Source organism: Helicoverpa armigera, chromosome 6 (assembly GCF_030705265.1).
Source record: "Helicoverpa armigera isolate CAAS_96S chromosome 6, ASM3070526v1, whole genome shotgun sequence".
Taxonomy (NCBI): Eukaryota; Metazoa; Arthropoda; class Insecta; order Lepidoptera; family Noctuidae; genus Helicoverpa; species Helicoverpa armigera.
In genome coordinates, this window is record NC_087125.1 from 11,103,977 (window position 1) to 11,131,822 (window position 27,846).

General features: G+C 36.8%; 2 protein-coding genes and 1 long non-coding RNA gene across 4 annotated transcripts; 2 read left to right on the forward strand and 1 right to left on the reverse strand.

Moving 5' to 3' along the window:
- The first annotated feature begins 1,803 nt into the window (after positions 1 to 1,803).
- LOC135117016 (uncharacterized) lies at positions 1,804 to 2,487 on the forward strand. Its single transcript, XR_010276584.1, has 2 exons — positions 1,804 to 1,997; positions 2,260 to 2,487. It is a non-coding gene; the product is annotated as an uncharacterized LOC135117016 (long non-coding RNA).
- An 8,550-nt stretch (positions 2,488 to 11,037) lies between these two features.
- LOC110371083 (eukaryotic translation initiation factor 3 subunit H) lies at positions 11,038 to 16,604 on the reverse strand. The gene is made up of 5 exons (XM_021327174.3): positions 16,444 to 16,604; positions 13,487 to 13,704; positions 12,993 to 13,152; positions 12,409 to 12,613; positions 11,038 to 11,421 (listed from the first exon to the last, which is right to left on the reverse strand). Exons 1-5 carry the CDS (start codon positions 16,519 to 16,521, stop codon positions 11,069 to 11,071), a joined length of 1,014 nt encoding a protein of 337 aa, XP_021182849.3. The 5' UTR covers positions 16,522 to 16,604; the 3' UTR covers positions 11,038 to 11,068.
- A 64-nt stretch (positions 16,605 to 16,668) lies between these two features.
- On the forward strand, positions 16,669 to 26,645 carry LOC110371117 (alsin). 2 transcript variants are annotated; one of them, XM_049852142.2, is made up of 9 exons: positions 16,669 to 20,008; positions 21,821 to 22,152; positions 22,435 to 22,649; positions 23,049 to 23,382; positions 23,878 to 24,152; positions 24,680 to 24,856; positions 25,350 to 25,537; positions 25,928 to 26,091; positions 26,436 to 26,645. In XM_049852142.2, the coding sequence occupies exons 1-9, from the start codon at positions 16,936 to 16,938 to the stop codon at positions 26,478 to 26,480; spliced, it is 4,803 nt and encodes a 1,600-aa protein (XP_049708099.2). In that variant the 5' UTR covers positions 16,669 to 16,935; the 3' UTR covers positions 26,481 to 26,645. The 2 variants fall into 2 exon arrangements, with proteins under 2 accessions (XP_049708099.2, XP_049708100.2); XM_049852143.2 differs by having other exon boundaries at positions 23,896 to 24,152.
- Positions 26,646 to 27,846: the final 1,201 nt, after the last annotated feature.

Sequence of the window (27,846 nt, forward strand, 5' to 3'; positions counted from 1 at the left end):
ACCACACATCGGCAGCCACTAATTCCCTTAAATATTATTTTTGCATCCTTTATCGTATATTTTGAAATTAACCCGACCCCCGTAATAACTGTTATGGAGAAGTTTTTGATTAAATTCGCCCAAAACCAATACTTATATGTTATCAAAGTGTTATCGTTTCGCGTGGACAATTTGCGTGGGACCACGTTCCGCTATTAGTGATTTCTGGATATAAAATGACGTATGGACCTCCTCTTTTGTGTTTTCGTAACGAAGTTTTGGTCTAGAACGGTTTTATGCTAAATAGGTGATGTTTTATAAGTCTCATCAAATTTAATTTGGGATAAGCTTTTTTTTTATAAGGACTAGCTTTGTATGTAAGCAACTTTAAGCTCTTAAGTATAATAATGAACGCAATTATTCTCAAAGATTTGTTACTACAAGAACTAAGTATACAGCTACTTCTATATCTGTTTTAAAATAAAGGACATAGGACTATAATCCAGCACCGTTTGAGAGTATTATCTGCATTAAAAAAATGGCTACTTGTTAAACCAAATTACATACGCTCAAATAATACACCGATATATAATTAAATAAAAAATCCGTTCATCAATGTTACCTATCATTACTTGGCGAATAAAAAAAGGTGAAAAAACTTCAACGCTTCCGAAGACACGAAGTGCGTCAAAGTCAACCACCGGGTGCTTTAACAAAAACCGTTTTAATTATATGCATGGGAACTTTAATGGTGTTACAGTTTTCGCAAATCTTTGGCACTCGATGTACTTATACCTACCTAAATTCCGAGCACATTGTGATCCATCCAAGTGCTATTCAGTGGGTCACAAGAAGTGTCAACCAATAGTTTGCTACGGAAAAGTCAATCACGCTGACAACTACTAACAAGACCCTGATATCAACTTCAGTAACCATAAGAGACCTAGACATCAAAAATTTAATTAATACTCTGCTCTTTATGTTAAAATCAATAAAACAATACCTTAAAAACTCCCCCACTTTGCGTAAAACCATGTTTTCCATTATCCCCGCGCATTTTTCTCAGGCTAATAGTTTTGAGCGATTATGTATGGCAACACTTTATGCTGCATTTGCATAATGAAATTACAACACTGGGCCTCGGAACAGCGCACTTATAAAAAATAGGTATGGACCCCGCATAAAGGCTAAATTGATTCGATCAACGGTTATTAATCGAATTTTCCGCACCCAAAGATAATCGATTGATTATTTAGGTAGTTTTCAACAGTACTCTACCGATATTAAGAAAATAATTGCGACTAATCGGACATGAAGTTTACAAGAATTTTGCTCGTAATTTTTAACGCTTCCCAGAATAGATTTAATAAGTAGCAATTTTCTTAGAACTTAATACTTTTTTTATCTTTTCAACATCGTGATATAATGACACGAAAAGTTTCGAGCAATGGCTGCCCGAATAAAGATTTTAATTATCTCATAATTACTTACATTTATTACAATAAATTAACTTGGGATGATCACGATATATCTATTTTAGAGAAATTAAAAAGATAATTACAGAATATTATCATTTAAACAAATAATTAGTGTAATGTTTCATTTTATGTGTTTAGAGAAGACAGCGCTTTCCTTGGGCTAAGTTTCGAGAGCTCATAATTTTAAACTGTTTAGTGCCCCGGGAATCAAATCTATGTTAATACGTTTTCTTAATAAGACCTAAATTGCGTTTTGTTTGGTAACTGCTTAACATTTAAACGATTAGGTTCTACAACGAACTGTATTTATAGGAAGCGATGTTTTGTTTTAAATCAGAGTAAGGTAGGGTAAACTGGGTACGGTTGTGCCAGGGTACGATAGTGACAGTCGCAATTGTAACGAAACTATACGTAATACGGGGGAGGGGTATAAGGGAGAAAGACGTGGCTCACAAGCCTAAGCACGTTCCCCAATATTGCGTTAGCCGGCGCAGGACGTTGACGTAAGCAGGAGCCCACATTGCTTTTCAACAATCAAAAGTAAGTATTTTTGTTCGATTTCTTTTCCTAATTACTGTTATTTTTATACAGATAGATTATCTTGTTATTTTTTTCTTTAAAAGTTGAACATTAATATTTAATTACGAGTGATTTCTTTTTACGTAAAGTATATGGCAAAATCATGGCAATTTTTTGTTTTCAAAATGATGCGTTGAGTACGGTTGTGACATTTTTTTTGGGTACGGTTGTGACGAATATCTATACATATAATAAATTTCATATTATTATTTTTTGCTTTTAGATGTCCAGAATACGTTTGTGGAAGACCGAAAGAGCGCAGTGTTATATCAAAAAATAAAAAGATGCTGATGAAGAAGTGAAACAAGGGATTTCGTACGTGTAGCTCAAGCTACAAGCCTTTCTACAGCTACAAGTTTTAACAGAGTAAATGTTGTTTTGTTGATTTTTAAAACTATGTTTGTAAGCTTATTATGTTAAACATTTCTACAATAAAAGATATTATAGACCATTTTGATATATGTTTATACATGTCACAACCGCCCTTGGCATGTGGCCGGTTGTGACACTTTCCCATTTTTTTTTAAATTGATGTTATGAGTAATACATTGTATTAAGGAACAATATATTAGTGTTTTTACGTACACAAATGTCCAAATTGCGATACAAGTTCCTTTTCTGCGAGCTAATTAGTAAAATAACAAAATTATTGGTCTTCAAACGAAAATTGGCACAACTGTACCCAGTCTACCCTACCTACTTATCTTCCATTTTGAGTTTCTTCGGAGATTTCTCAATTTCTGGCTATCGTATGAATTCTGTCTATGAATCCATGAAGGCCCGAAATAAACATCGTCATATAAATCCGTTAATTTGATTCAAAAATAAATCTCAATATCATACTCGAGGAGCACATACTGTACCTCCTTACTTAGTAAATCAAATTATAATCTACTTACTAACCGAGAACACTGTATAACAAGAACAGCTAATGAGTTAATGATTTAGCAAGTACTAGTGTCAGGGACCACTCTAACAAGGCAGTTAGGCCCTACACATCGCTCGAGGCGATTATAAACCACGGCACAACTCCTCCCACTTACAACTGGAGATTTCCTAACATGGCAACATTCTGGGTACCGAGAATGTTGCTAGAATAATTAGGGGAGATTAGTTGTTTTAATTTTTAGAAAGTTTTTGTTATATATGGGCCTAAATTGAGGATCTAGGTATATTTATAGGTGTACCGTTGTAAGTTTATTTTGGCATTGTGTTATTAGGTTCATATAGTTTAGATTTGAAAGCACCCCAATAATGTTAGTAAATGAGTATTGTTTTATTGATTTAAACCTTTGTATGTGATGCTGTTTAATCCATGAAGATAACACCAACTGTCTAACAGTTAACTAGGTAGTAGGTACTTAGAAACTTATTTACTGATAGGTATGTTATGTTTAGACAAGAAACGTTTACGCTGAGGTAAAGCCTTCATTAAACATGAATTGTTTTGACCGTCCTATACTTGTCGTTAAATTACCTATACCTACTTCATACAATGTAAACACAAGACGTAACTAAAGTGGTAAAGCAATTAGTTACAGGCACCACAAACACATTACCTATTAATTACCAACAATAAACATTGTCAAAGATCTCGCTTAAATCACCCGGGTGAAAAGAACAATGTTGCTAGCGTTTGTTAATAAACTCCCACAAATGACACTCGGGTAATATTTATCCTTTACAGGCAACACAATTAGCGGCTGTTTCCTTGCACAATTATTGCTTTACAATATAAAATTGATGCTCAATTCATTTGTTTGTGGCTAAGACGTGCTCATTGCAAGATTTTACGTCTTTTGTGATAGCTATTAATAATTGTGATCTGTTTACTTTGTAGCACTTATTATATTTTACTGGGTTTAGGCTCGTATAACAAGTAGATATCCTAATCATGTGTGTCCTATTCGTGCGTGCATGTATAATCTTTCGCTTTTATCTTATTTGCAAACTATTTTTTTTAGGTTTGACAAGTGCAAAATATTTTATAGAATCAGCCCAATGATTCTATAAAATATTTTGAAGATTGTAGATTATATTACTAAATGCACAATAAGTACTTGAAAGGCTTTTTTAAGTAAACCTCCTTTATAGAGCAACCAAAAACGCTATCTCCGAGTTTAGCCGAGGATCCTATCGACATTCCGGACTATCTGGCTGGATGATAATTCAAGCTTAAAATTAAGTATACTTTTTCCATCATGTTAAAATGAAATCTTGTACTACTTAGGTACCTACAGGTAATTAATAAAACATACTATTTTTATAGCGTTTACGTAAACCATGTAAACTGTTAACTGTTTTGTCTACAATTACTAAAATTAAGTATTTTTTGCCATAGACAATTTCAACTACCTCTATTATCTTATATTAAGCAATTAACTATAAAGGTTGTAATGAACAATTTAAAATTAAAACAACACTAAAATATCTGCTCATGATGTAAATAAAATGTAAAAGGGAAAGGTGAAATTTAATTGCAGCGCCTACATTTTAATGGCGGAAAATTATCGCATAAATTCAAGGCAATTGGCTTTCTTTATTGTTTGATCACGACAAGTGTAATCATCGTACAAAGTTCACTGGTAAGATATTCTAAAGCGCGCGCAATTTGTGTAACTTTCATACATAAATAACAAATTTCTAATAAACAAATATCGTGTCTTGTAGATAGTTAACTAAATTGTGTGCCCTTTAACCACTAGCTTTTTGCCCGAGTTAATTATTTTAGAACCTTTCTAATTCTCATAGTAGGTAATCATTTTAAGTTTTCAGAACATGAAAAAGTCAGAGTCTAAGAGCTTTTAGTCGCAGAACCTACCTAATTGTGGACCTACGTAGGTACCAACAACAGATACTGCGATGAAAAAGCTAACTTTTTCTCTTTTCGTTTTAATGAGAACGTAATTTAATGGCAGATGACTTAAATATGCACGTAAACATAGCCAGAGGTAGTCTTATTGTTTAAGAACTGCTAAGGTCCCATTGTTCTTTACGTTTATCCACCTGCGACCAAAATAAATCGTGATATAGTTCAACAAATCGCTACCCTACTTTACCGTCATTATGTCTAAGTTACCACAAATACGGGTGCACAAAATCATCATGCCAATCAAACCGTCCTCATTATTTCGAAATATTCTCAAGGAAATTATCTAAAATTAGTATAGACATATCTTGTGGTCGGGATTAATGCCGATTCAGGCTTGATCCTTGCGGTCAAAACTTCACCCAAATTATGCTATTTTAGTTACGACATCTCTATAGTCTGATGGCTTTATTAAATGGAAATATTGTCCAAGAATTGGAAAGAAACTGTTGCACGCGAGGCACCAATTTATTTATTTTTCAATATCTATGTTTAAATGGTGTTCGTGAAAGTTATGAGTCGTTTTGTGACATTTTTATTTCAGCTCAGGCACTCGTCTGGAGTGAATTTAGGTTTCACAGTTTTCTACCTAACTACTTCGGAACTCCTATATAAATATCTTTCGCTCTTCATCAGTTTTCATTCTGTCGTCATCCACATTTCATCCCTATTGGATCATCCGTTTCCTGTGAAAGTAATACCTAAACAGACAAAACCACTCATAGATTTGTGGCATAGTCCTCTAAGAAGGTAAATATCGTTGTTGAGTATTTATTTGTCTTACTTACCTATTTCGATACAGGGCCGCGCCGACCCCCGGCAGCGCCTGTGTGCGAAACTTATGAAGCGCCTCTTTTTTAACGAATCATCATAAAACGAATTTAATTTTTGAATGAATATTTTTAATTGTTAAATTTGACTGAAATAAATGTTCTCCAGTCAGCGGTGGCCCTAGCCATTGCGAGGCTACGTGCGGCAGGTCTATGCGAGGCCCTTTGTTCTACGTGAAGTCTGTTGTGAGCTAGGAGTTATTTTCTTGTTAATAAAAGGACTTACAAGCGGCGCTACCTTCTAGGTTCGGCTAAAAAAGGATTGAAGAAATAAAAGAAGTGGAAAATAAAGCAGCGCGTAGCGAGCGCAAAAATTTTTGAGCTTTGGGTCACTAAAGCACCTGAACTTGTATATTAAAGAACGGTGCAAGGTGCAGTCGCGAGCGCAGCGAGCGCGAAAATTTTTGAGTTTTGGGACATAAAAGTACTCTAATCATGTTAGAAGGAACGGTACCGACAAGCGAACAGCCGCGAGCGTAGCGAGCGCGAAAATTTTTGACTTTTGGGACATAAAAGTACTCTAATCATGTTAGAAAGACCTATACTGACAAGCGAACAGCCGCGAGCGTAGCAAGCGCGAAAATTTTTGAGTTTTGGGACTTTGGGTTTTAGAATGAACGGCAGGCACTGACAAGTGAACAGCCGCGAGCGTAGCGAGCGCGAATTTTTTAAAATTGTTTGTTAAAGCTAAGCTTCCACTTGTCGGTATCGTACGCAACGGACGTATCGCACGCAACGGATCGTAGTATTATTTATATAGAATTATTCTGGTTCAAAGAACTGCCGCCGTTTTAACGTTGAGCTCGTAAGGAATGTAAACTAAAACCCTAAACGTAAAATGAAACCATAAACGTGAATAATAATAAACATTAAATATTGAAAGACTTGTTCAATAAGCGTTATAGATGTTTTGTAGTTTACAAGGCCTATGGCCCTGTTCCCACTACGCCGGACCGGCAGACCTGCCGGAAACCGGACACCGGACAGAGTGTTCACATTACATCGGATCCCGGAAGAAATTCAGACAGTCAAGTACTTACCTCAGTTGAATTTGGACCTGCGCGCACAATGGACGACGAAATTGTTGTGTTGTGGTGGTATCTTAATAGAAGGCAAAATAAAAGAAAACATTGGGTACACCCTATTTTACGGGAAAGATTTTCACTTGGAACATTTGAAACATTAATGGGTGAACTTAGAAGAGACGAATCAAAGTTCTTCAATTATTTTCGAATGACAGCAACCACTTTTGACGATTTACTGGGACGACTAGACATAAGAGTACGAGATACAAGTTTCAGAGAATGTATTTGCCCAGAACAAAGATTAGCCATATGTCTAAGGTAAGATTATTTTATGCACTAGATTGCGTAATAATAGTTTTGACGTAGGTACCTACTTAAGACTGAATTAATGAATGAATGTTTGCTATGTATGTTTGTTTGATGAATGTGAATATATATAATGTGTGTGTGGAGGGTGTATGTATTTGATAATCATTATGAATTAAAAATGCAAATAACTTATTTATGTATTTATTTGTACTCAAACTTAAAACCCTTCAAAATCTAAGTAATCTGAGTCTTGGGAATGTATGGAATGATTACTAGATGCTGATGGCGAAGCTGGAATCGGATTCGATGACTGAGATGAAGTTGATGGTATAGATGTTGTTGCCTGTTGATTGCTACTATTATATTGCGTAGAGTATCCAGGGTGGTGTTGATCTTGCGTAGGTGTTGCCTGTTGATTGACGCTATTATGTGTGTAGTATCCAGAATACTGATCTGGTCCGGTCATCTGATTATATGAATCACGCCAATGTCCGTAATTTGGTCTCTCATTATTCCTACTTTTAATTTTTTGCAACATTGTCATGACGCTAGCTTGAAATTCTAAAGTCTCTTCGATAGTTAAAGTGTTCAAGATTGGTATAATGCCTTTGAAGAAAGACAGATGATGGTTTTCCTTTTCTGGGTTTATTCTGGAGTCCAAAACTTTACCATCCTGTCATTTACCTCTTTATTATCAATTTTTTTTTATCTTTAATTAAAGGTGAACGAAAATCTGATTCCATGCCTACTTCAGTCTCGGTTCTTGCTTTTTTGAAACTGACTCATGTGGTGGTCGAGGTTCGAGACTTTTTCAAAAACATTAATTGCTCGTGATATAAATAATTTCGTGTCTTTTTGGCCGAAGATCCAGATTTAGACTCATCTTTTTGTTTCTTTACTGTCTTAAGCCACGAATCTCGTATATTATTCCATTTAGTTGAAACCTGTTTTCCTGAAATCAATAAAAAAATATCATAAAACAATACAATTTGTTTCTTGGTGACGTATAAAGTAATAATGTATTAACAAAAAATACTTTTTTTTTCAGATATTTAGCTTCAGGATGTTCATTCAAAGAAATACATTACTCATACAGAGTAGGCGTTTCGACAATAAGTAAACTAATAAAAGAAATGACCCACGTCATTTGGGAAAACCTAAAGACAGATTTCCTTAAGCTGCCTGATACTGAGAGAATGGGAGGACATCGTTTCAGGATTCGAAAGAAAAGCCAACTTTCCTCACTGTCTTGGAGCAGTAGATGGCAAACATATCAGAATTTTGAAACCAGCCAAGAGTGGTTCTATGTTCTTTAATTACAAGGAGTATTATTCTTTGTATTAATGGCAGTTGTCGATTCAGAGTACCGATTTATTTTTATTAGTGTGGGCTCATATGGCAAGGAATGCGATTCTACTATATTAAAGGATAGTACATTTTGGCAAAAGATCAATGATGGTACTTTAAATGTACCAAAGCCTAGACCGCTTCATGAAAACTTGCACGAAGAATTACCGTTTATACTTATTGGCGATGAAGGCTTTGCTTTAACACCTAATCTCCTACGTCCATATGGAGGTACACATTTGAATACTGATAAAAGATTTTTAACTATAGACTAAGTCGAGCAAGAAGGTATGTTGAGTGCGCTTTGGTATTCTGGCAAATAAGTGGCGAATAATCCATCGAGCTATAGATCTGAACGTAGACACAGCAATTCAAGTAATTAAAGCTTGTACAGTCTTACATAATTTTGTAAGAGAAAAGATGGTATAAATTTTGAAAGTTACCAAAATATAGAACATAGACAAGAACAAGAAACGACACCCATGAATCGGAATGTGTCAAGTCGAGGTGGCCCTAATGCCAACGCTATACGGACATCATTTACTAATTATTTTGTTTCGGATATTGGTTCCGTTCCGTGGCAGGCAGCAGCTATAAAATAAAATTTATCAATGCATTTACATTTTATCAATAAAACATTAAAACTCACCGTACTGTTTTCTTTCTTTTCATCCAGTTCATCGAAGTTTGGTTTCAGTATTAAACATACTTCACGCCATGCTGCTAACTTTAAGTTTTGTCTTTATAGACGTCTTCGGTCTTATCCCACAGAACAGGTCTCTTGGACAAGCGTAATTAAAGTTTCTGCTTGAATATCCATGCTAAACGTCTACTTTTACCAGAAAATGCGAGCCGAATGACGTGAGTGGAACACGGGCGGGCGAGGGAGCACGAGCGGGCGAGCGGGGACAGATACCGGCACAAACTCGTTCACATTACTCCGGGCCCGGTCGTTCTGCCGGCAATTCGTAGTGACAAAACGCTCGGTAAAAATGCCGGGCTCGGCAAAAATGCCGGACCCGGGATAATGTGAATAGCTTCATATAAATTGTACAGCCACTAGCCCTTCCGGCAGATTTACCGGCGCGGCAGATCTGCCGGTCCGGCGTAGTGGGAACCGGGCCTAAGTTGCGCGTATTGTACCTACTTGTCGATACTCCACTACAAAAAACAATCATATAGGTAACAAAAATAATTTAGGTGGCAGTGGCGGCGCGGCGCCCCTATTGTCTTGGCGCCTGTGTGCGCCGCACACTTCGCACACAGGGGCGGCGCGGCCCTGTTTCGATACGTGTACCTACCGGTAGCTAAGAAATTGATGTCGCCCTTTAATAGCACACTAATTTAATAGCATAATATTAGCAGAACATACGAGGCAGCTGTTAAGCCTATTTTTATTCTCATCATGTCGCCAGTCCTTTTGCTCAGCAGGTAGCAGACATGGCGGGCAAGCATGGCCTTATTAAGACAACTTTGGAAGCAGGTGGATGGGCATTTAGGAAGTCGAACAACGGCGGCATGTTCGGGTACAATAGGATGAAGTATTTATTAATTAAAAAGAAATATTAATTAATAACCTATGGCCATTATATTTTATAAAATCGCCCGCCATCCTAGGAATCAATAAATAGCGGTTTATGGTTGTACACTTTTTTTTTCTTTACCTACTCACTTAGGCAACAATAAAAAAGTACAATTGATAATATAAAGGTAGGTAACCGAACTAGATTTTATTTAAAGATGTTCCTGCAGTCGGTGGAAACCAATCACTGCAAATTTATTAATCCTAGATGCAGTTACCATCACACCGCATGAATTATCATAGCAAAGGAAACTTAGTAAACCGACATTTAAAATAAATGACAAGATCAGCCATCTATATAATTAACTCAATTTATACAGAGACAGATACCCCAATTATAGGTGGGCGATGGCGGGACGAAAATAAAGCAATTTGTAGCAATTGAGGGACAATCTCAATTTATCACTATTATCCTTTGGCGGGCGGTTAATCCAATGCTTTGCGTGCATTAAACATTGCGGTAGGATAATCAAAGGAAATAATCAAATTACGTAATTAATGTGAATGAAGATTTTCTGTCATGAAAACAGATGGACTTCGTCTTAATAAAAATTGTATGAAAAAGTAACAACACTTACATCTGGTTTAAAAGTGTTGCATGATTTTTATGAACTTTTATCCACCTGGATAAGTACCTAGGTACTCTGAAGAAGGGCTTTTCACAAAGATTTTCGCTCAAGACGCTTACTTGGGACTTCGAGTGCGAATTGCTATTATCAAACTTCTAGGCGTTACATATTGTACGCGCAGTAGATATAGGATACGGTAGTGGGTTCGTAAGCCTATACTATGCACCGTGTAGCGTTGGATTATAAAAATGCCTAGACATTCGATTATATGAATTTGCAAATGCAAGTATGCACCGATTTTACAGCATTATCGCTATAAGTTTTCGAAGTATTTTATTAGTCCTGCATTTTTCAGAAGGGTCGTCTTTTGCAAGAGAGGCGTGAAACTGGTTCTGCGCACGTTTGTGGTATTGGTTGAAAGGAATAGCATAAAGATGGGATGACCATGAACACATAAATAAAACCCCAAATATGTGACACTCAATTTAATACGATACAAAACTAGTTGTTCTGCTTAGCTTCCTTAGCGTTTTGGAGTGCTTGCGTCAGATACAATTTAGCAAGACTCTGGGAACAGAACTGGCTTATATGTTGGCTGTAAGTATTGATCTGACCAGCGACGATCATGGGGTTAAGCCTAGGCGGAACGGGGTGGGGCTTGAAGAGTTTGTTCATATCTTCTTCTGGTAGTGGTGGCTCGTCCTTGGCAGCCCTAGCCAAGTTCTCTTGTGTCCTCTTGGCCAACCAGCGGTGCTTGTCCTGTTGTTGACGCACAACTAATTGTTGGTATCTGTTGAACTTGATGGCTTCCTGGTTCAGTTCGTCTACGCGCTCCATTAGGCTGCGGAGTTGGCCTGCGGGAGAAATGGTTACATGATTATAGTATACGGACTAAAGACGAAAGATCGTTTGTTAATATTAAATGCCAATTTACAAACTGTTTTGTGGCCATAGCTATGACAAAAAAATGGCAATTGGCAGACAATGAAACTAGATCTTATTCATAGGGTAACATATTATTTCCCGCATACATAGGTCAATAAATAACTGTAATGATGTGCATGTAGAGTTACATAAATCTGCTCTGAAGTTTTCAGGACAGTCCACAAAGGAGATTGGGCAAGAATGTATGAAGTTTGGTCCAAATGTCCACCACGAACGAGACCTATATAATTAAATAGTCCACTTAATTTAGAGTAACTTTTACTAAGAAAGTAAAAAAAAAAAACGATGCCAAAAAAAAGTTACAGCCAAAAATGTATTCTCAATTTTCAGTAGTTTTTGTATGTTATCATTATTATTTTTTTATTTTATTCCACTTCCAATTCCGCATTTTATCTAAAACTAAGATGAATAAGACACATTTGCATATAAACAGCCCATATTTTGTTGCCCGATGGATGTACGAATCACTAACCAATTGAGGCACCAGAAGTGCTTGAATACACTCAGCGGTTCCTGAATCTAAGAAAGTTCAATGTAACTGGTGGTGTCTTCTCTCTAATAATGAACAATTCTATTTTGTCAGAAGTTACAGAATTTACGAAAATCGAACATCACGAAAAGTAATTGAAAAAATGAAATTGAAAAAATCTATAAAATGTTTTATTTGATTTTGCTATAACTTTTTTCTGGCATTATATTTTTTTTTACTTTCATAACAAAAAATGTTCTATATTTAACGGGCTACCTAGCCATATAGGTCTCGTTCGTGGTGGACATTTGGACCGGAATCGCCCATTGTCCTTTGTAACAAAAGGCTCAAATTTATTTGGCACGCACTGCAACAACACAGCATCTACACAATTTGCTTAATCTAGTAACATAAAATTGCAACCCACCTTCCAATACTGAAGCAGTTCCCAAATCCAGGAACTTAGATCCCTCCTCCTCAGGGATCATCTCGGACAGCTCAGACATCATGATGTTGGTGAGCGGAGAGTTGCGGATCACTATGGGCACCTCGATGAACAGGCTCTCATAGCCAATCTTCAGGTTACGCAGAGCTTCTGGTGTGTAGTCACCCTCCTTGTACATGGCGATGGCCTAGAAAAGAGATTATAGAGGATATATAATTGGCTAGATGTTGCAACTGGCTAATGTACTGTTAATTCTTAGATTGTAGGGTCAATAGTGGGTATAAACGCTCATTATGAACACCCAACAAGCAAAAAGGACGGAGTGTTATCTAAACACGTAAACGTTTGTGCAATGAGAGCGCATCTTAACAAATGTCGAGCATCTCTTACGTCGCGCAATCCGGTACGTTGTTGAGAAATTGTGAACGACATAAACCTTATATTCATTCCCTACAGATACTAAACATTTCATATAAACCAAAATTCTGTGAAGATAAAGGGGAGTCGTCCCTTAACTCAGTACTTATTAACTAGATATGTATAATTTAATTTCAGTAAAAACCAACCTGAGGAGTCAGACGGTAAGCCTTCAGCGTGAGGAAGCCTCGTGCAGACTTCTTGGTGTCATAGATGACGACCACACTCTCCTCGATGGAGGTCTGGTAGTGGTACTGCGACTCCAGCAGCGACTGGCTCAGAAAGTTGCCCACATCTGCGCTCTGGTACCTGGAGAAATATATTTTAAGGATTTATAACATATCATTGGAACTTTGAAGCTGAAAAATTGTGTAGTTCTAATAAGTCATTGTATAATATTATTTCAATATGAATTATAATTATACCAATTATCTATCAATTGCAAAAGAAATTAATTAAATTGACCTTTTAGTAACAAAAGGCTTAATTGTGTATATAATTGCCATAAAATACATTTGCTGATTTTAAGTAATTGTAAATAACAAATATAAGTACTTACATAGTAGTCTAGTAGTAGTACAAATATAAGTACATACTTAGTTACTTCTTACACTACAGTGTTGTCAAGCATATTTCAACTCACCATCCAACATGGAAATGATCAACATTGACGCGGCGCAGTCTCCTCATCATATCAAGCTGATACTCCTCCTCGTCCATGGTATCATCGTGCTTGGGGAACGGGAAGCAGTTGGTGATCTCCAGACGGTTCTCAACCACCAGTCCCAGCAGGGCTCCCTGGGCCACCTCCATATTGCTGCATGATTCCTCATGGCAATGTTTCACTATTTTCATTACCGCCTAAAAGTAATAAAAACTCTTTTTAAGCATTTTTTCATATGAAAAGGAGATTTTTTGTTTAAGTATGTATCCTGCTGCCTAAGGTTCAAATCCTGTAATGATAGCTATAAGTGAGTGAATGTACAGAGGTGTTACAATTGAAAATTAAGCTGAAGGAAGTTTGATAAAAAGACTGTTTAAACGTAATAAAACAATTACATTTTTGTGGTAGGATTAAGTTATCAGTGAGGCTACATGTGACTTTGTTTCTTATTTTCAGTGTGTGAAATAATAAGTGATGATTGAATGAAGACAAAACAAAACAACAACAGCCCACCCACAGACTAAACTTCTTTTTTACTGATTTGTAAACATCTAAGAATAACAAAATTCTGATGAAATATCTCACTCACATTTAAATACAAGAGTAAGAAAGAAAACTAACTTTTTATCATGACTTCCGCAACAAATCATGATTTTATTCCAATACAAAGTAGTTGATGTAAAGTAGTTCACTTTTTAATAATAATAATAATAATAAATCATTTATTTCGGATTCATCCTAAAATTACATCCATATTTGTTAGTAAAATTACAAGCTTATAAACTAGTGTTAGTAACTACTAATACCTAAAACATTTAAATCACAATAAATAATGAACTGGCAGGTTCGGTTGGACAGCTAGACGATTGCATGCAACCGTATCCAGCGTGCCAGTATCGGAGAGTCCCACCGATCCACCAGCGCGCGCAGAATGCTGTTGGGACTGTCGCGCGTGCGGCGCATGATAGAAGCGCACCGCTTGCGCATAATGGCAGCAAAGCCGTCTGTGCCAGCCGCCGCAAACATCGCGGAGGCGCTGCAGTGGCGCGGCAGCCCCATCAGCACCCGGAACGCGTTATTGTATTGAACGCGCAGATCGCTGTACGTCCGCTGCGTATAGTTAACCCACAGGGTACAGGTGTAAAAGGACTGACAGTATGCTTTAAAAAGCGCAACTTTGACAGTCCCTGTGCACCGTGAAAACCTGCGGGCCAACATGTTACAACGGACGGACAGCGCTCTGCGCTCCCTTTCAATATCCTCACTGTCCTTAAGATCCTCGGTGACCCAGTGGCCCAAATACTTAAATTTTTCAACTTTATTTAGAGCTGTTCCACTTAGAGTGAACTTCGAACGAATGTGTATCGCTTGTTGTCGGTCTGAAAATCATTATTTCACTTTTTTGCGTTATATTTGAGCCCATGAGCCACCGCATAGGACTCACAAATTTTTAGGAGCTTTCGTAAGGCACAATCGATGGACTCAGCAGCACCATATCGTCTGCGTAGCTGATGTTATTCACGCATACTCCATCTATATGACACCCTATGCGGTGCTGCTGAGCTCATCGATCAGCCCATTGACGTACAGGCTGAACAACGTGGGAGAGGTCAGCCCCCTGCCTCACCCCCAATCCAGCCTATATTCCTCCGAAAGAGAGCCTGCCCATCTTACACAATTCTTTTGCTTATTATACCAATACATAAATAATAGCACAAATTCCCTAGGTAAACAAGTTTCGTCCTTTAATTTATCCCATAGAATATCGTACGATACTAGATCGAATGCTTTCGATAAATCTAGGTAGCATGCATAGACTGGGGTCTTTCTACTCGTGTAGTATTGTACAGTCTGCTTGAGGCACAGGATAGCACTCTCGGTGGAAAGCCCAGGCCTGAATCCAAACTGCGCATCATTTAGCGAGACGTGTTTATCCAGGTGCTGACCAAGCAGACTGTCCAACACTTTGGCTATCACTGTGGCTAGTGAGATCGGTCTAATCTACTCTGTTTAAAGATTAGTTTTCAAGCACAGTTTAATCCTACCACTTACATGGTTATTTTCTCATTATTTATTTCAACAAAGAACATTCAACACTTTTGTGCTGCTAAGTTGAATGACTGCAACAGAATCTAACTATTAAATTACGCAAATATCATTGCTAGGCATCAATCATCCACTTAAATAGGCCAAAAGCTTCCTCAATTTAATCCAATCTCAGTGTTGTCATCGTTATTTATGTTAGTGATCAACACTAACTCTGGTACTAAATTCAAATACAGAATATATGATGCTATCATTGTTTACAAACAAAGAGGATTTATAGCAGCCTGGCATGGCATCCTAATGAACTGGCCATTAAAAATCTATGCAAAATACACAGCATCCAGATGCTAATGTGTCCAGCCAAAGTTACTCAATGTCACACAGTGAGATCATCTCTGTAAGTGTCTGGGTCGCGAGGTAAACGTCCGAAAAAAGTGCATGACTCATACTCATTAAACTTTCACATAGTAAACAATTAATTCTAACTTCTAATATTTAGGACAATCTGCACAAGAAATGAACTATCTAATGGGTAATTTGGGAGTAACTGGTCATAACTGTATCAAAAATATTGAGGGTAGTGACGAGTTTGGAGTATGATTGGTTAATCCAGGAACCAAAGTACACAGTTTGGGTTCACAACATAACCTATATAGACTTTTACAAATAGCCAATAAAGATAGTTGCAGCATGATAATATACGTCATAATGTTAAAACAAACTGCGAAAACGTGTAGAACAGTGTAAATAATGGATTAACGCTGCTCAAAGTACAAAAACAGTGAATACATGACGTGTCGATGATGCACAGCTTTACAGTTATAGCAAATATTCCAGGTATAGATTTTAATGAAAACTTGCTTCTTAGATGCAAACAATGGTGTACATACCAATCCATCGCACTGAACGTACGTAATTGTGGCTTCAGTTTCAGGAACGCGCCTTGCAGGCCCACTACGGTTCGCCATTTTTGTGAAAGGTTAGATTGATTTTGAAAGGTTTGACAGCTAACGTGACAATGTTACTACTGCTAAAATAATAATCGACATTTCTTTATGGTCTATTGTCTATAAACATTTTGTCTATAGAAATCAGTCTATTTTGTCTACAGCTCAATCAGCTGTCAGCTGTCAATTTGATTATTTGTCAATCAAAAGCAATCAAAAGTTTATAAAAAATCTTATCAAACAAAGATAAATAAATCAGTGTTTTTCCTAGTTTATATAAATATTTCGTCGTAAATGTATCTCATAGTGAACAGTTGCGATCCACGGTGTAACATGTGCGACTACGACTCGCGAAAGTGTACATTAGTTCTTCCGCCCTGATTTAAATCGATGATACTCCTACTTTCAATGAAGAAAGGAAGTGATTATTAAATAATGAGTCAGCATAATTTCTGGAGAGGATTAACACCGTTGAACGTGCCATCGTCCCAGCAAGTACCTGATAAAATTGTTAAACTGTGTTCCTTGGGCACAGACTTCATTGTGTTAGGAAATGACCATGGTCTTTATCACTGCGAGGCTGTGGAAGATTCTTTGAATTTTAAGAAAATTAGCGGCATCTCAGCAATAGACATATCGTACCATAATGATATCCTTTACATTATAGATGTCCATGGGCGACTATATAAGACAAATGCTAGTTTTAAAAACAAAGAAGAAATTATAGTTAAGGAGGATGCTAAGTGTTGTCCTCATGGTTTTAAAAGTTCCAGTTATAAAGTGAAGTTTAGAAATGTAGTGACAAGTGATTTTGGACAGCTGTTTATAAGTAGTGATGGGCAGCTGTGGGGCTCAGGCTGTATGCCCCAACTTTCCATAGACACTAGTAATGTTAAGAAAATTCCATTTTTTGAAGGGAGGACTGTGTACAGTGCTTCAGTGGGTCAGAACTTTGCTGCAGTGATAGCTAGGAAGAATGTCAGACGGTCTGGCAACTGTGATACAGAGAGTGATAATGATGATGAGGAAGTGTTTGCTTCAAATTGCTCACAATGCCAGACAATAATAGGCCTAGCATCCCCCGCGTCCGTGCCATCCCTATCAGAAACCTGCCCTTTAGGTGTTCAAATTAGTAAGTCTAGTGAAGATTCTAGTAGTACTACAGCCCCACAAACTGATGTTCATGTTGATGCTCATAGTTTAACAGAAGATTCTAGTCCCTCGTCTGAGGAATCAAAAATAGCAAGAACAAACTCACAAAAAAATGCAAACTTAGAAGCAGAAACAAATTCTCAAGATGCTAAATCAACAGAAGATGGTGATGACCACACAGATAAAGAAAACGAAAATGGTGAAGCATCTGGAGATAAAATTAATAATATTTTTATAAACACTGATGCTGCTAGACAGTTTTTGAGCAGGCAGCTCTCTTGGGTCTCAGCCGGTGAAGATTATTTAGTAGAGTACACAGAAAAACCCACTAGGATAATAAAAGAGAATGTATCAAACCTAACGAACTTTGTTTATGAAGGAGTGAAAACTGTAGGTGACAAAGTGGCAACATTATCAAGACATGTGAGTGGCAGCAGTGACAATAATGATGCTGTGGAATTACAACTGCGGAGTGAAAATGAAGAAATAAATTCTCTTATGTACAGCTGTACCTCAAACTGCAACTTGGAAGATTTACATTTCTCCACAAGCACAATAAGCAGTGAGAAAGAGTTTGAAGCTGCAAGAAAAACAGAAAACCTCAAAAACATGTCTAAACTTGGTAAGAATATTTTAGCCACAGAACTATGGACTTGGGGTGACATATCATATGGACAACTAGGTGTAGGAGATACAGTCAAAAGAATAAAACCAATGGTAGTCATGAGCTTATCTGGGTTTGGACTTCAGAAGGTCTCTTGTGGTAAATGGCACTGTTCAGCTTTGACTCTAGATGGCAGGCTCTTCATGTGGGGCTACAACCAGTTCCATCAAGTCAGTTTTGACAGCAGAGAAGATAAAAGTGGGCCTAAACAGTTCACAGAGAATTCTGACAGTGATAGAGTAAGAGACATGATTGCCACTGATCACCATACACTGGCTTACACTCACAATGAAAATATTTTTTACATGGGAAAGCACACTGAAGGGTACACAGATGCTATTGTTAACTTGAATATGAAAAAAGATCAAGAGGAATCTGAAAACAATACAGATGAAGTCCAAATAGCTGAAACCCTTAATTTTGTAACTAAACCCCAAAACATGTGCTACCATTGGAGAATATTATCATCTGGCAACATCAGCTATTGCTCAATAGAAGAGTCGTCCAAATGTCCAGAGTTCCAAGATCTGTCCATTGCTCAAAGATATCTTGAGGAAATGCTTTTGATATATCATAATCTAGTTAAACCTTTCCTTAAGAAAAGTAAAGCTGTAACTACACATTCCAATATTTACGAAACAGTTTGTGATATTTTTGGGGACATATTGAACATAACTGCTCTGAATGTTCTCTCGATGTGGCAGTACGCCGAGAAGCATATAAACGAATGTGATATTTCTTTAAATAAAAATTTAGAAGAGTTTATTTATTTGTACAGAAAGTATTACGTAGCTGTAAGCAATTTGATAGTTATCGGCGGCTTCGCTCAGATTAACAGCGTCGTCGATGTCCCGTCTAGTGTTTATAGTTTGTTCAGCGATCAGCTCCCGACTAACAAACAGAAGAATAATAAAAAGACTTTAGAAGCCATAGTATGCCTCGCCTTCATACAACCTCTAACAAGATTGAGCTCCTATAAATGCATAGCTCAATCGCTATTGAGGTATAAAACCAAAAGAAAAAAGGTCGACGCTAAATCCAACATAGATGAGAGATTAAACAAAGTAATTGCTTCGCTGGACTCTTTGATAGATGAACAAGAAAAGAAGCGGAAGGAAGCCGATGTCACAAAGTTATTTTGGGAGACGATAGGGAAGAGCCTTGAGCAGTACCGGACGCCTGAACGACGTCTTGTTAGGGAATCGAAATCTCGCCAACTTAATTTAGTGAATCCAGGGCGTTTTTCGTCGCACTGGTTTGTCCTTTTTAACGATCTTTTCGTCCACGTCAGTGGGAGCACACCTATTGTTCATCCGTTAGAAACCTTATGGGTAGAGCCGATCCCAAACACTGACTCTCTGCAAAACGTCATTCAACTCACCACGCCTGAAGAAACGATCTCAGTAGCCACTACCACAGAGCAAGAGAAAACGGAGTGGACACATTCTTTGAACACCTCAATAAGGCTTGTTCTGAATAAGGACAATTTCAAACCGCCCGCTGTGAGGACGGCCACTCACACATTTTCGAACAAGAATGCTTTTTACAAAGACGCTAAGTACACTGGGAGATGGTTGGATGGGAAGATCCATGGTAGCGGGAAGGTGGAGTGGCCTGATGGCAAGCTATACGTGGGACAGTTTCAGCTGAACGCGTTAAGTGGACATGGGAAGATGGAAATGCCAAGTGTAGGTAAGAATTCTAAGTCTGGCTAACTTCACTATGCCTGCATTTTTCGCGAATTTTGCGCAAACTTTTTACAATAACTTCTATTGATTTAGCAACACCATCTTTTACGTTTCTACTAATATAATATTTATCTGTTCTTCAAAAGGGAAACTAAGGCTTATCGAACGTATTAATTAATTTCACAAAAGTTCAGAACTGAAAAAGGCGACTTATTGACTACCTATTGATTCATGAACATTTTCCTATTACTTGGACGTCGTACATTCAAGTGGTCCATGACTAGGGCTGCATCTCGAATTTCGCCAAACCCGGACATTAGGCGTAATTCGCATTTTTTCCCAGAACGAGTACGATTTTGTTTAAACAAAATAATACCTATTTTGTAATCCATTTACTATTAACATATACTTAAATTCAATGAGGTGCTTTCTTACATGAAAAGTGTCCGGGTTTTCCCCGGACGCTTCTAGAAAACCCGCCCGGACGTCCCCCGGACGGGGTCAAAACGAGGACAAATCCGGGGAAACCCGGACGGATGGCAGCCCTATCCATGACTACAAATTCTTCACATTTTCATACGCATCATTTTTTTTTTGTAGCGGTGAAGACGTAAATTCTATGTGTTTGTATAATTTATGAATCATTAAGATATGAATCACATTGTTTATTTTAGTAATAGATACATAGGTACTTATGTAATAATATTGAACTTACTACAAATCATAAGTCAATAAATACTTAGTACGATTTATGTAGTTAGAACTAATTTGGTCATGAGGACAAAAGTAATGAGTTTGCGGTTTGTAATAGGAAACAATTAGGCAAATAATATGATAAAATATTTATTTAATAATTTGGGGACATTAAAGCCATATTTGACATTATATTGACGCAATATCTTACGTAGAGAGCGGGAAGTATGTACTATACAATTTATATATAATTCTGATACAAGGAAATATCAATTTGCAACACTTGTCTCCACTGTGCTATCATTAAAACCTAATACTTTTGTTTATCTACTACCCAATAGGAACCCAGTATTTATAAAAGAATTTTAAAACTAAGACACTGTTGTTCGTCGTGCATTTACAATTGTATAACGTAGTAAGAAATATGCAAATTTTTACTCCAAATAAGTGTATTAGTGTCAAGGCAATACCGATGTTACGAAATTCTGACCTTGGGAAACGTGTAAACTTTTTAAATATACCTTTTATGGTAGGATCATTTGCATTTATTTAGTTAGCAAATATTTATTGAATACCTATCTATCTAAGTGCGTAAGTCCTTCCCGGTAAATAGCAATTTTTACCCTTTACTGGATTTAGAAAATTCACTCGAATTAGTAGAACCAGGAATTTCCGTATAATAAATAAGTTGCGGTATTTCTATGATATGTACAATTATGTATTTAAATAGTACAATATTTTAACATAATATCCTATTAACCTCAGTTCCAAATAATTGCTATAAAGTAATTCTTATTCGATCATGGGAATTTTCAGTGACCACGATAATAAACAAAGTCCGCGTTTGATAAGTAATTACATGTATATACACATATCATACTCATTACATAGAGCTATACCCAATTTTATCAACCGCATAATAATCCCCTACATTAAATTTTCTGTTATATTACTTACTGTTGGCATGCTAGTAAAATTCCCTTATAATAGCACACATGAACCTATTCGCTTTTAAAAATTACATAGTTAACAACAGCACACAATAAAAAAAAACATATAATCAGCCAGTTCATTTCCAACAAAAAGAGGCCACAATAACATGACTCATTCAATTCCATTTCAGGAATCTACGAAGGCCAATGGAAGGACAACCTTCAAAACGGTTACGGTGTCTTGAAATACACGACGGGTGACATTTATGAGGGTTATTTTAAGGATGGCAACCCCCATGGCCATGGGATCAAGAAGCAAGGAGACTTTACTTCGTCATCAGCTACTATTTACACGGGGGAATGGGTCAATGGGGTCAGACAAGGGTATGGAGTAATGGATGATATTGGCAAAGGGGAGAAGTATTTGGGTAATTGGAGCGATAATAAGAAGCATGGCTGCGGCTTGATTGTGACCTTGGACGGGATTTATTATGAAGGGCTGTTCATGCAAGATGTTTTGACGGTTAGTAATGGAATTATGGCTATGTATTCCCGTTGCTTCGTAGTATATAACATGTACATCCCTAGGGAACTATTTGCACAACTAATTTGGCTTCCCGCTGGTAAAAAAAAAAAACTAAACCTATTCTGTACATCCGGACATTATCAATGTCATAATCTCGGAAATTACTGGTGAGGTCCACACAATGTAAAAACCATTGTATTTACGTAATACCTAATTGCATCCTACGTGCTTGGATTCCTTGGTTCCCGTGGCACTACAGTGTATAACCTCCTCTTCCAGGGTCATGGAGTAATGGTATTCGAAGACGGTACCCACTACGAGGGGGAGTTCCGATCAGCTGGCGTGTTCTCAGGCAAGGGCATCCTGACCTTCTCCAGCGGAGACAAGATCGAAGGATCCCTCAGCGGAGCGTGGACTGAAGGGGTCAAGATCTCGAACGCTACCATGCATTTGAACGTATCGAACCCAGTATTGCCAACGAATTCTAAACCTAAGTGAGTTGATGTTAAAGTCGGTATTGTATTTACATGTTTTTCGTTATGAAATAAATTAGCATTACATTATTGCTTTGTTGATTGGCAGTGATTGAATTTTATAAAGTTTTGTATGAAACGTTACAAAGATATTTTTGTAGTTTCAAGAAAATGTATGTAACTTCCTTAGTTTAATAGTGACAAGGTTGTTTTTGTACAGCTGATGTTTCCAAGGTTTTTTCATTGCTTCGTTCTCGGTCGGATCTTCCACGATATCTAACGAATCTTGTAATTATATCCTGTAGTTAACATTTATAAGAACCATGTTTCTAGGGCTGTACTATCTAAGGTCATTTGATTTTATCGCCTGATTGTTTTCATTGCATTAATAACTTTATTCATAGTCTTTTTTTCTTTCAGCTCATTCGGGAAATTAAGCGTAGCCCCAAATCAAAAATGGAACGCCCTCTTTCGTCAATGTTTCCAATGCCTTGGTGTCTCAGAGTCCATCCTTACGCCGACTGGCAACCATTTTGCCAATGGCCCATCTGGCAATACCATAGACAACGTGAAGATCTGGCAAAATGTTGCCGTTGCCATATCGTGTTCGCACAAAGAGAGGAATAAAATGTCCATGAGGAAGAGAAGTAATGAAATGGATAAGTCTGTGGATCGCTTAGAAGTTATACCGCACTTCGGACAAAAGACGCTCAATTTGGAAAATTATACGGAAGTGCAGCAGTATTTGTATAATGTAAGTATTTGTACGTTTACATTAAAATGAACATGGTCCCATCCCCTAAATTAGTAAATCTGTTTTTATAATAAGATAAAAAACTGTTACATGGCAAGCTTAAGTTTAACCGTATGAACCTTCAGAAATATTAATATTAAGTAAGAAAACCAAGACTAAAATTGCTACTTGCTATGCGAAATCCGGCAGCGAAAACCCGAGCCAAAAATCTAGGCTGGGTTGCCACACTGATTTACCACTTTTACTACCAATAGATCAATTATATCAAAACAACATGTACTATCCGACCGATGTACGATGTATGACACACTTTGTAGAAAAATCCATTGAATTCTTAAAACAATAAAGATCTTTACAGTGTAAGCCGAATTTCGATCTTAATGGATTTAATTGTCTCTAAAAATATGTGACCAAAATAAAAAAGTCATTAGTTTGATAGTACCTAAAAAATATGTGACCAAAATTCAGAAAACACTACATCATATTTATCAACAGCTTGTCCCATATCCACAGGCCTGCGAGTCAACCCACCATCCTTTAGGCCAACTCGTCCTAGGCCTGACCAATGCCTTCAACACAACCTACGGAGGGGTTAGAGTTCACCCGTTACTCCTCAGCCATGCTGTGAAGGAACTTAAGAGTATTACTGCGAGGTTGTACCAGGTTGTAAGGCTGCTGTTCCCAGCGTTGCCTCCTGAGGGTACGGATGCTGTACTGCCTTATAAGAAAGGGGAGGATGGCGTTGAAGTGGATAGTAATCCTATTGATGGGTGAGTTTTATGTCATTTGTTTAGAAATATCTGCTTTTCCTAAAAATGTTAAGTTTGCTTGCCAGGTAAATACCTTCAGAGCGCTGTTTCTAGATAACAAAGTTTTCTGCCTTTTGATTATAATTAAACTTAAACGTCTCGAACCGCCACTCACTTTTTTTGAACGGCCCGACATGTGCTGTAGTCAGCCCATAAAAAGTATTTTCAGCTTGACCCATCATCAGCAAAATACAGGATTATCTTTTACCTGCAACTCATGTTAACAGAAAGGTTAAAGTTTGTGAAGAGAAAAAATAAAAAAATAAATGGTTATTTATAACAGATGGCAAAACGACCTATTAATAAATAGAAATGGGCTATTTTTTCCAAATTCGCGAAGAACGGAAAGTGGGTCAAATTGAGAATCCTAGATTTTCTTACTAGGTACATAGTTAGTTACAAGTGAAGCTAATATAAGCGTGTTAAAAAAAGCATATTAGAAAATGCCGAAAAAGCAAAAATAATTTAATTTGTCTAAAATTTTTCAGGGAAGTGGTATCAGCAGCATCGCTCCTACAACCCACACTACTCCCGCGCGTCCACCCGGCGCTGTTCGTGTTATACGCGCTACACAACAAGAGGGAAGACGATTTATACTGGCGACGGCTGTTGAAGTGGAATAGACAACCGGATTTGACGTTAATGGCTTTCTTGGGGATTGATCAGTGAGTATTTTATTTACTACATGAATTAATTTACACCAGTAATAATTATCTTATTATCTTATCTGTGGAGATCAAAGGGGGAGGCCTATGTTCAGCAGTGGACGTCCTATGGCTGAGATGATGATGATGAGTAATAATTAGGCCCCATTTTTCAATCATCAGTTCACTCCTACTGGAATAAATATAGCGATTTGACATATTTTCTATACAAAAAGTGATGAAACTTCTTCAGATAAGTTTTCTTGTTATCGATTGAAAAACCTTTAAATAATTTTTTTTTTTAATAAAATAATAAAAGCTAAACTAAAGATAGTCAGCTTTCCCAATTCATTTCACGGCACCAGTATCAACGAATATTTTTTTTCTTTAGTTTGAACAATAGGTATATCCCAGTTTCTTTATTTTTCTGATTTATTTTTTTTCGTTTTCTGCTCGATATACAATGACGCTGTATTGTTACCTTAGTTCTTCATCACTTCTTATTTCGTTCTAGAAAATTCTGGGTAGGCTACACAGGCCCCAACAACCAAATGTCCCCGACTTCCCCCCTCAAAGAGCAGTTGTTCCAAGAAGCGGTGGAAACGTTACAGCAACTGAAGACAACCTTCTCGCCCATTGAGAAGCTTCTGGTTATCAGAAGTACCTTCCAGAAGATGACTACGGCTGTGCAACATGAACTGGGTAAGTGTCTTTTGAGAAGAATTATAAGATTGTGTAGGTTTTGTTATATTTTATGGTTTTAAATTCTGTTATAATTCAAATAGTTATAAATACCTTTAGGTAACAGGATAAGTTTTAAAAGGAACTGATATAAATGAAAAATATGTAGATACATACTTTATTTTTTTCAATATCGCCAATGGTTTACTGTGAGAAAAGATTTTGCTAATAAATTAACCTCTACCACTCACTTTGTGTCTATCGACACAAAAACTTTTCCTTCAAATAAATAAACTAGGTATGAAGTGAAAAACAACTAATTTACAAAATAAAAGTTTTCCTAAAAAGAAAAGTCAGCATCCAAACTACCATTTAGGAAGGCAATACTAAACTTATTAAACGAACTTCCAGGATCAAACTATCTCTGGAGTATGGACGAGCTATTCCCAGTATTTCATTTCGTAGTAGTTCGAGCCCGCATCCTACAGTTGGGCTCAGAAATACACTTCATTGAAGACTTCCTAGAGCCGGCCATGCAGCACGGAGAGTTGGGGCTCATGTTCACCACGCTTAAGGTAATGTCAACCTTATTCTGTAGACTGTTGGGTTGGTATTACTTTGTACGGCTTTTGAGGTTAACACGTTTATAATGTGAATATTTAAGGGAATATTATTTGTCTCCAATATGTTATTTAAAACAGTAAATACAGTATCTGCCCACCTGTTCTGAACAATGCAAAGGGCAAATATTCAGGCAGAACACATTGTCTTGAAAACCCTTTGATTTTCAAGCTAATTATTAGAAATATTAAGATGTGATTTGTTAAAATGTTGTGTGGCTAGAATTTCTTCCGTATTTGTTTATCAAACGAAATGCAACCCTATTGCCAGAATCCTAACATCTATATTCTATTTCCAGGCGTGCTACTTCCAAATCCTTCAAGAGAAGATGTCGATCAACTAAAGCAAATATTTATAAAGTAAAAGGTAACGATTGATCTCGCAATACGTAATGGTGCGTATATATTATATACAGTTTAGTTGTAATAATGTAGCATGCGCAATAATTTGCTTTGTAAGACCTCGCTAGGTGTTCTGTTTGCTTGTGGGTGTTTAAGGACGTATTAAAGTATTTAGAAGACAAATCATTAAGTATATTGCCAAAAATTTGCAGGAAAATGTGAGTTGCCCTAAGCAACTTCCAATATTAGGGGCAGCCTAGATGAATCAAATTGCGCAACATTACAACAAAAACATGGTTCCATAAAAAAATGCAAAAATCATTGCGCAATCAATCAATATTAACTCTATTTATGATTCCTTAATATTGCGCAATCAATGCTTCCCCAAAGACACGGTCGTCCAGTTGAATGAAGGCGGTTTGAAAGTCGTCAACATCATATACGTCCTTATCGAAAATAACTGTTAAAAATCCTTCTTGTTATGTAATTGTAAAATGTCTATCGTGTAACAATGCTTAGGAAAGAAAACAGACCGTTTTCTTTTAACCTTTTCACCGCCACGCCATATCGGTATTCCTATGCCCTGTACGCCAAGCCCGAAAATCTTAATTTTAAATATCTACTAAAAAATACATAAAAGTAATGATTTAATAGGTTTATTTTGTATTTTTCTGCGACCTGTTTTTTGTCGAGTATAGCCGTCGTTGGCGCACAGGGCACGCTTGCTCATGTCGGCTATAGCCGACATTGCCGTTCAAAAGGTTAACATACAAAATATAAGCGATATTTTAGTGTCTCGTTAAACATAAACAACTGAATCTGATAGCATGATATTAATTATTTAATTTCAAATATAATAAAGAACAATAATAACTAATAATGCGTTATATGCAATAGGTTTTTTTTGTTAATTTATTTTTACTATGTAGCGTATTGTTATATCGTAAAGGCACTATAATCTGTCTTAATAATCATTACTATAGCGTCTTATGTCTTGAAAGTAGTAGCTAGAAAATCAAGTTGTATTTGATTTGTTTTTATATAAATATAATAAATAATGAATTAGTTCCATAATGTTTCATACTAGAAAATAGTAGATATGGTAATGCAAATGGTATCAGTATAATAATACAAAATGATTTTATAATTTACCTCATGAATTGGTACTGTTAAAAAATGATGTATTTTTTTATAAAATATCTTGTAACTACGTTACTGGTTTACAAACATTATGATGTAGTTTTTGATCATTCCCATCGCGTCCGTCCAAGGTGACGGTCGTTTAGATATTATGTATTTGTAATAATAGTATGTAAAATATTGGCAATAGCATGTGCCTGCAAGAATTAGTTATGTATTAAACATCCA

Excerpts from the sequence above, each read along its gene's own strand:
- LOC110371083 (XM_021327174.3), bottom strand. The coding sequence starts at position 16,521 with ATGGCGAACCGTAGTGGGCCTGCAAGGCGCGTTCCTGAAACTGAAGCC. Across the intron at positions 13,153-13,486 it reads GATCATTTCCATGTTGGATG|GTACCAGAGCGCAGATGTGG; the intron begins GTGAGTTGAAAT and ends ATATTTCTCCAG. Across the intron at positions 11,422-12,408 it reads AACTGCTTCAGTATTGGAAG|GCCAACTCCGCAGCCTAATG; the intron begins GTGGGTTGCAAT and ends TTTCTCCCGCAG.
- LOC110371117 (XM_049852142.2), top strand. The coding sequence starts at position 16,936 with ATGAGTCAGCATAATTTCTGGAGAGGATTAACACCGTTGAACGTGCCA. Across the intron at positions 22,153-22,434 it reads TCATGCAAGATGTTTTGACG|GGTCATGGAGTAATGGTATT; the intron begins GTTAGTAATGGA and ends CTCCTCTTCCAG. Across the intron at positions 24,153-24,679 it reads GATAGTAATCCTATTGATGG|GGAAGTGGTATCAGCAGCAT; the intron begins GTGAGTTTTATG and ends AAAATTTTTCAG.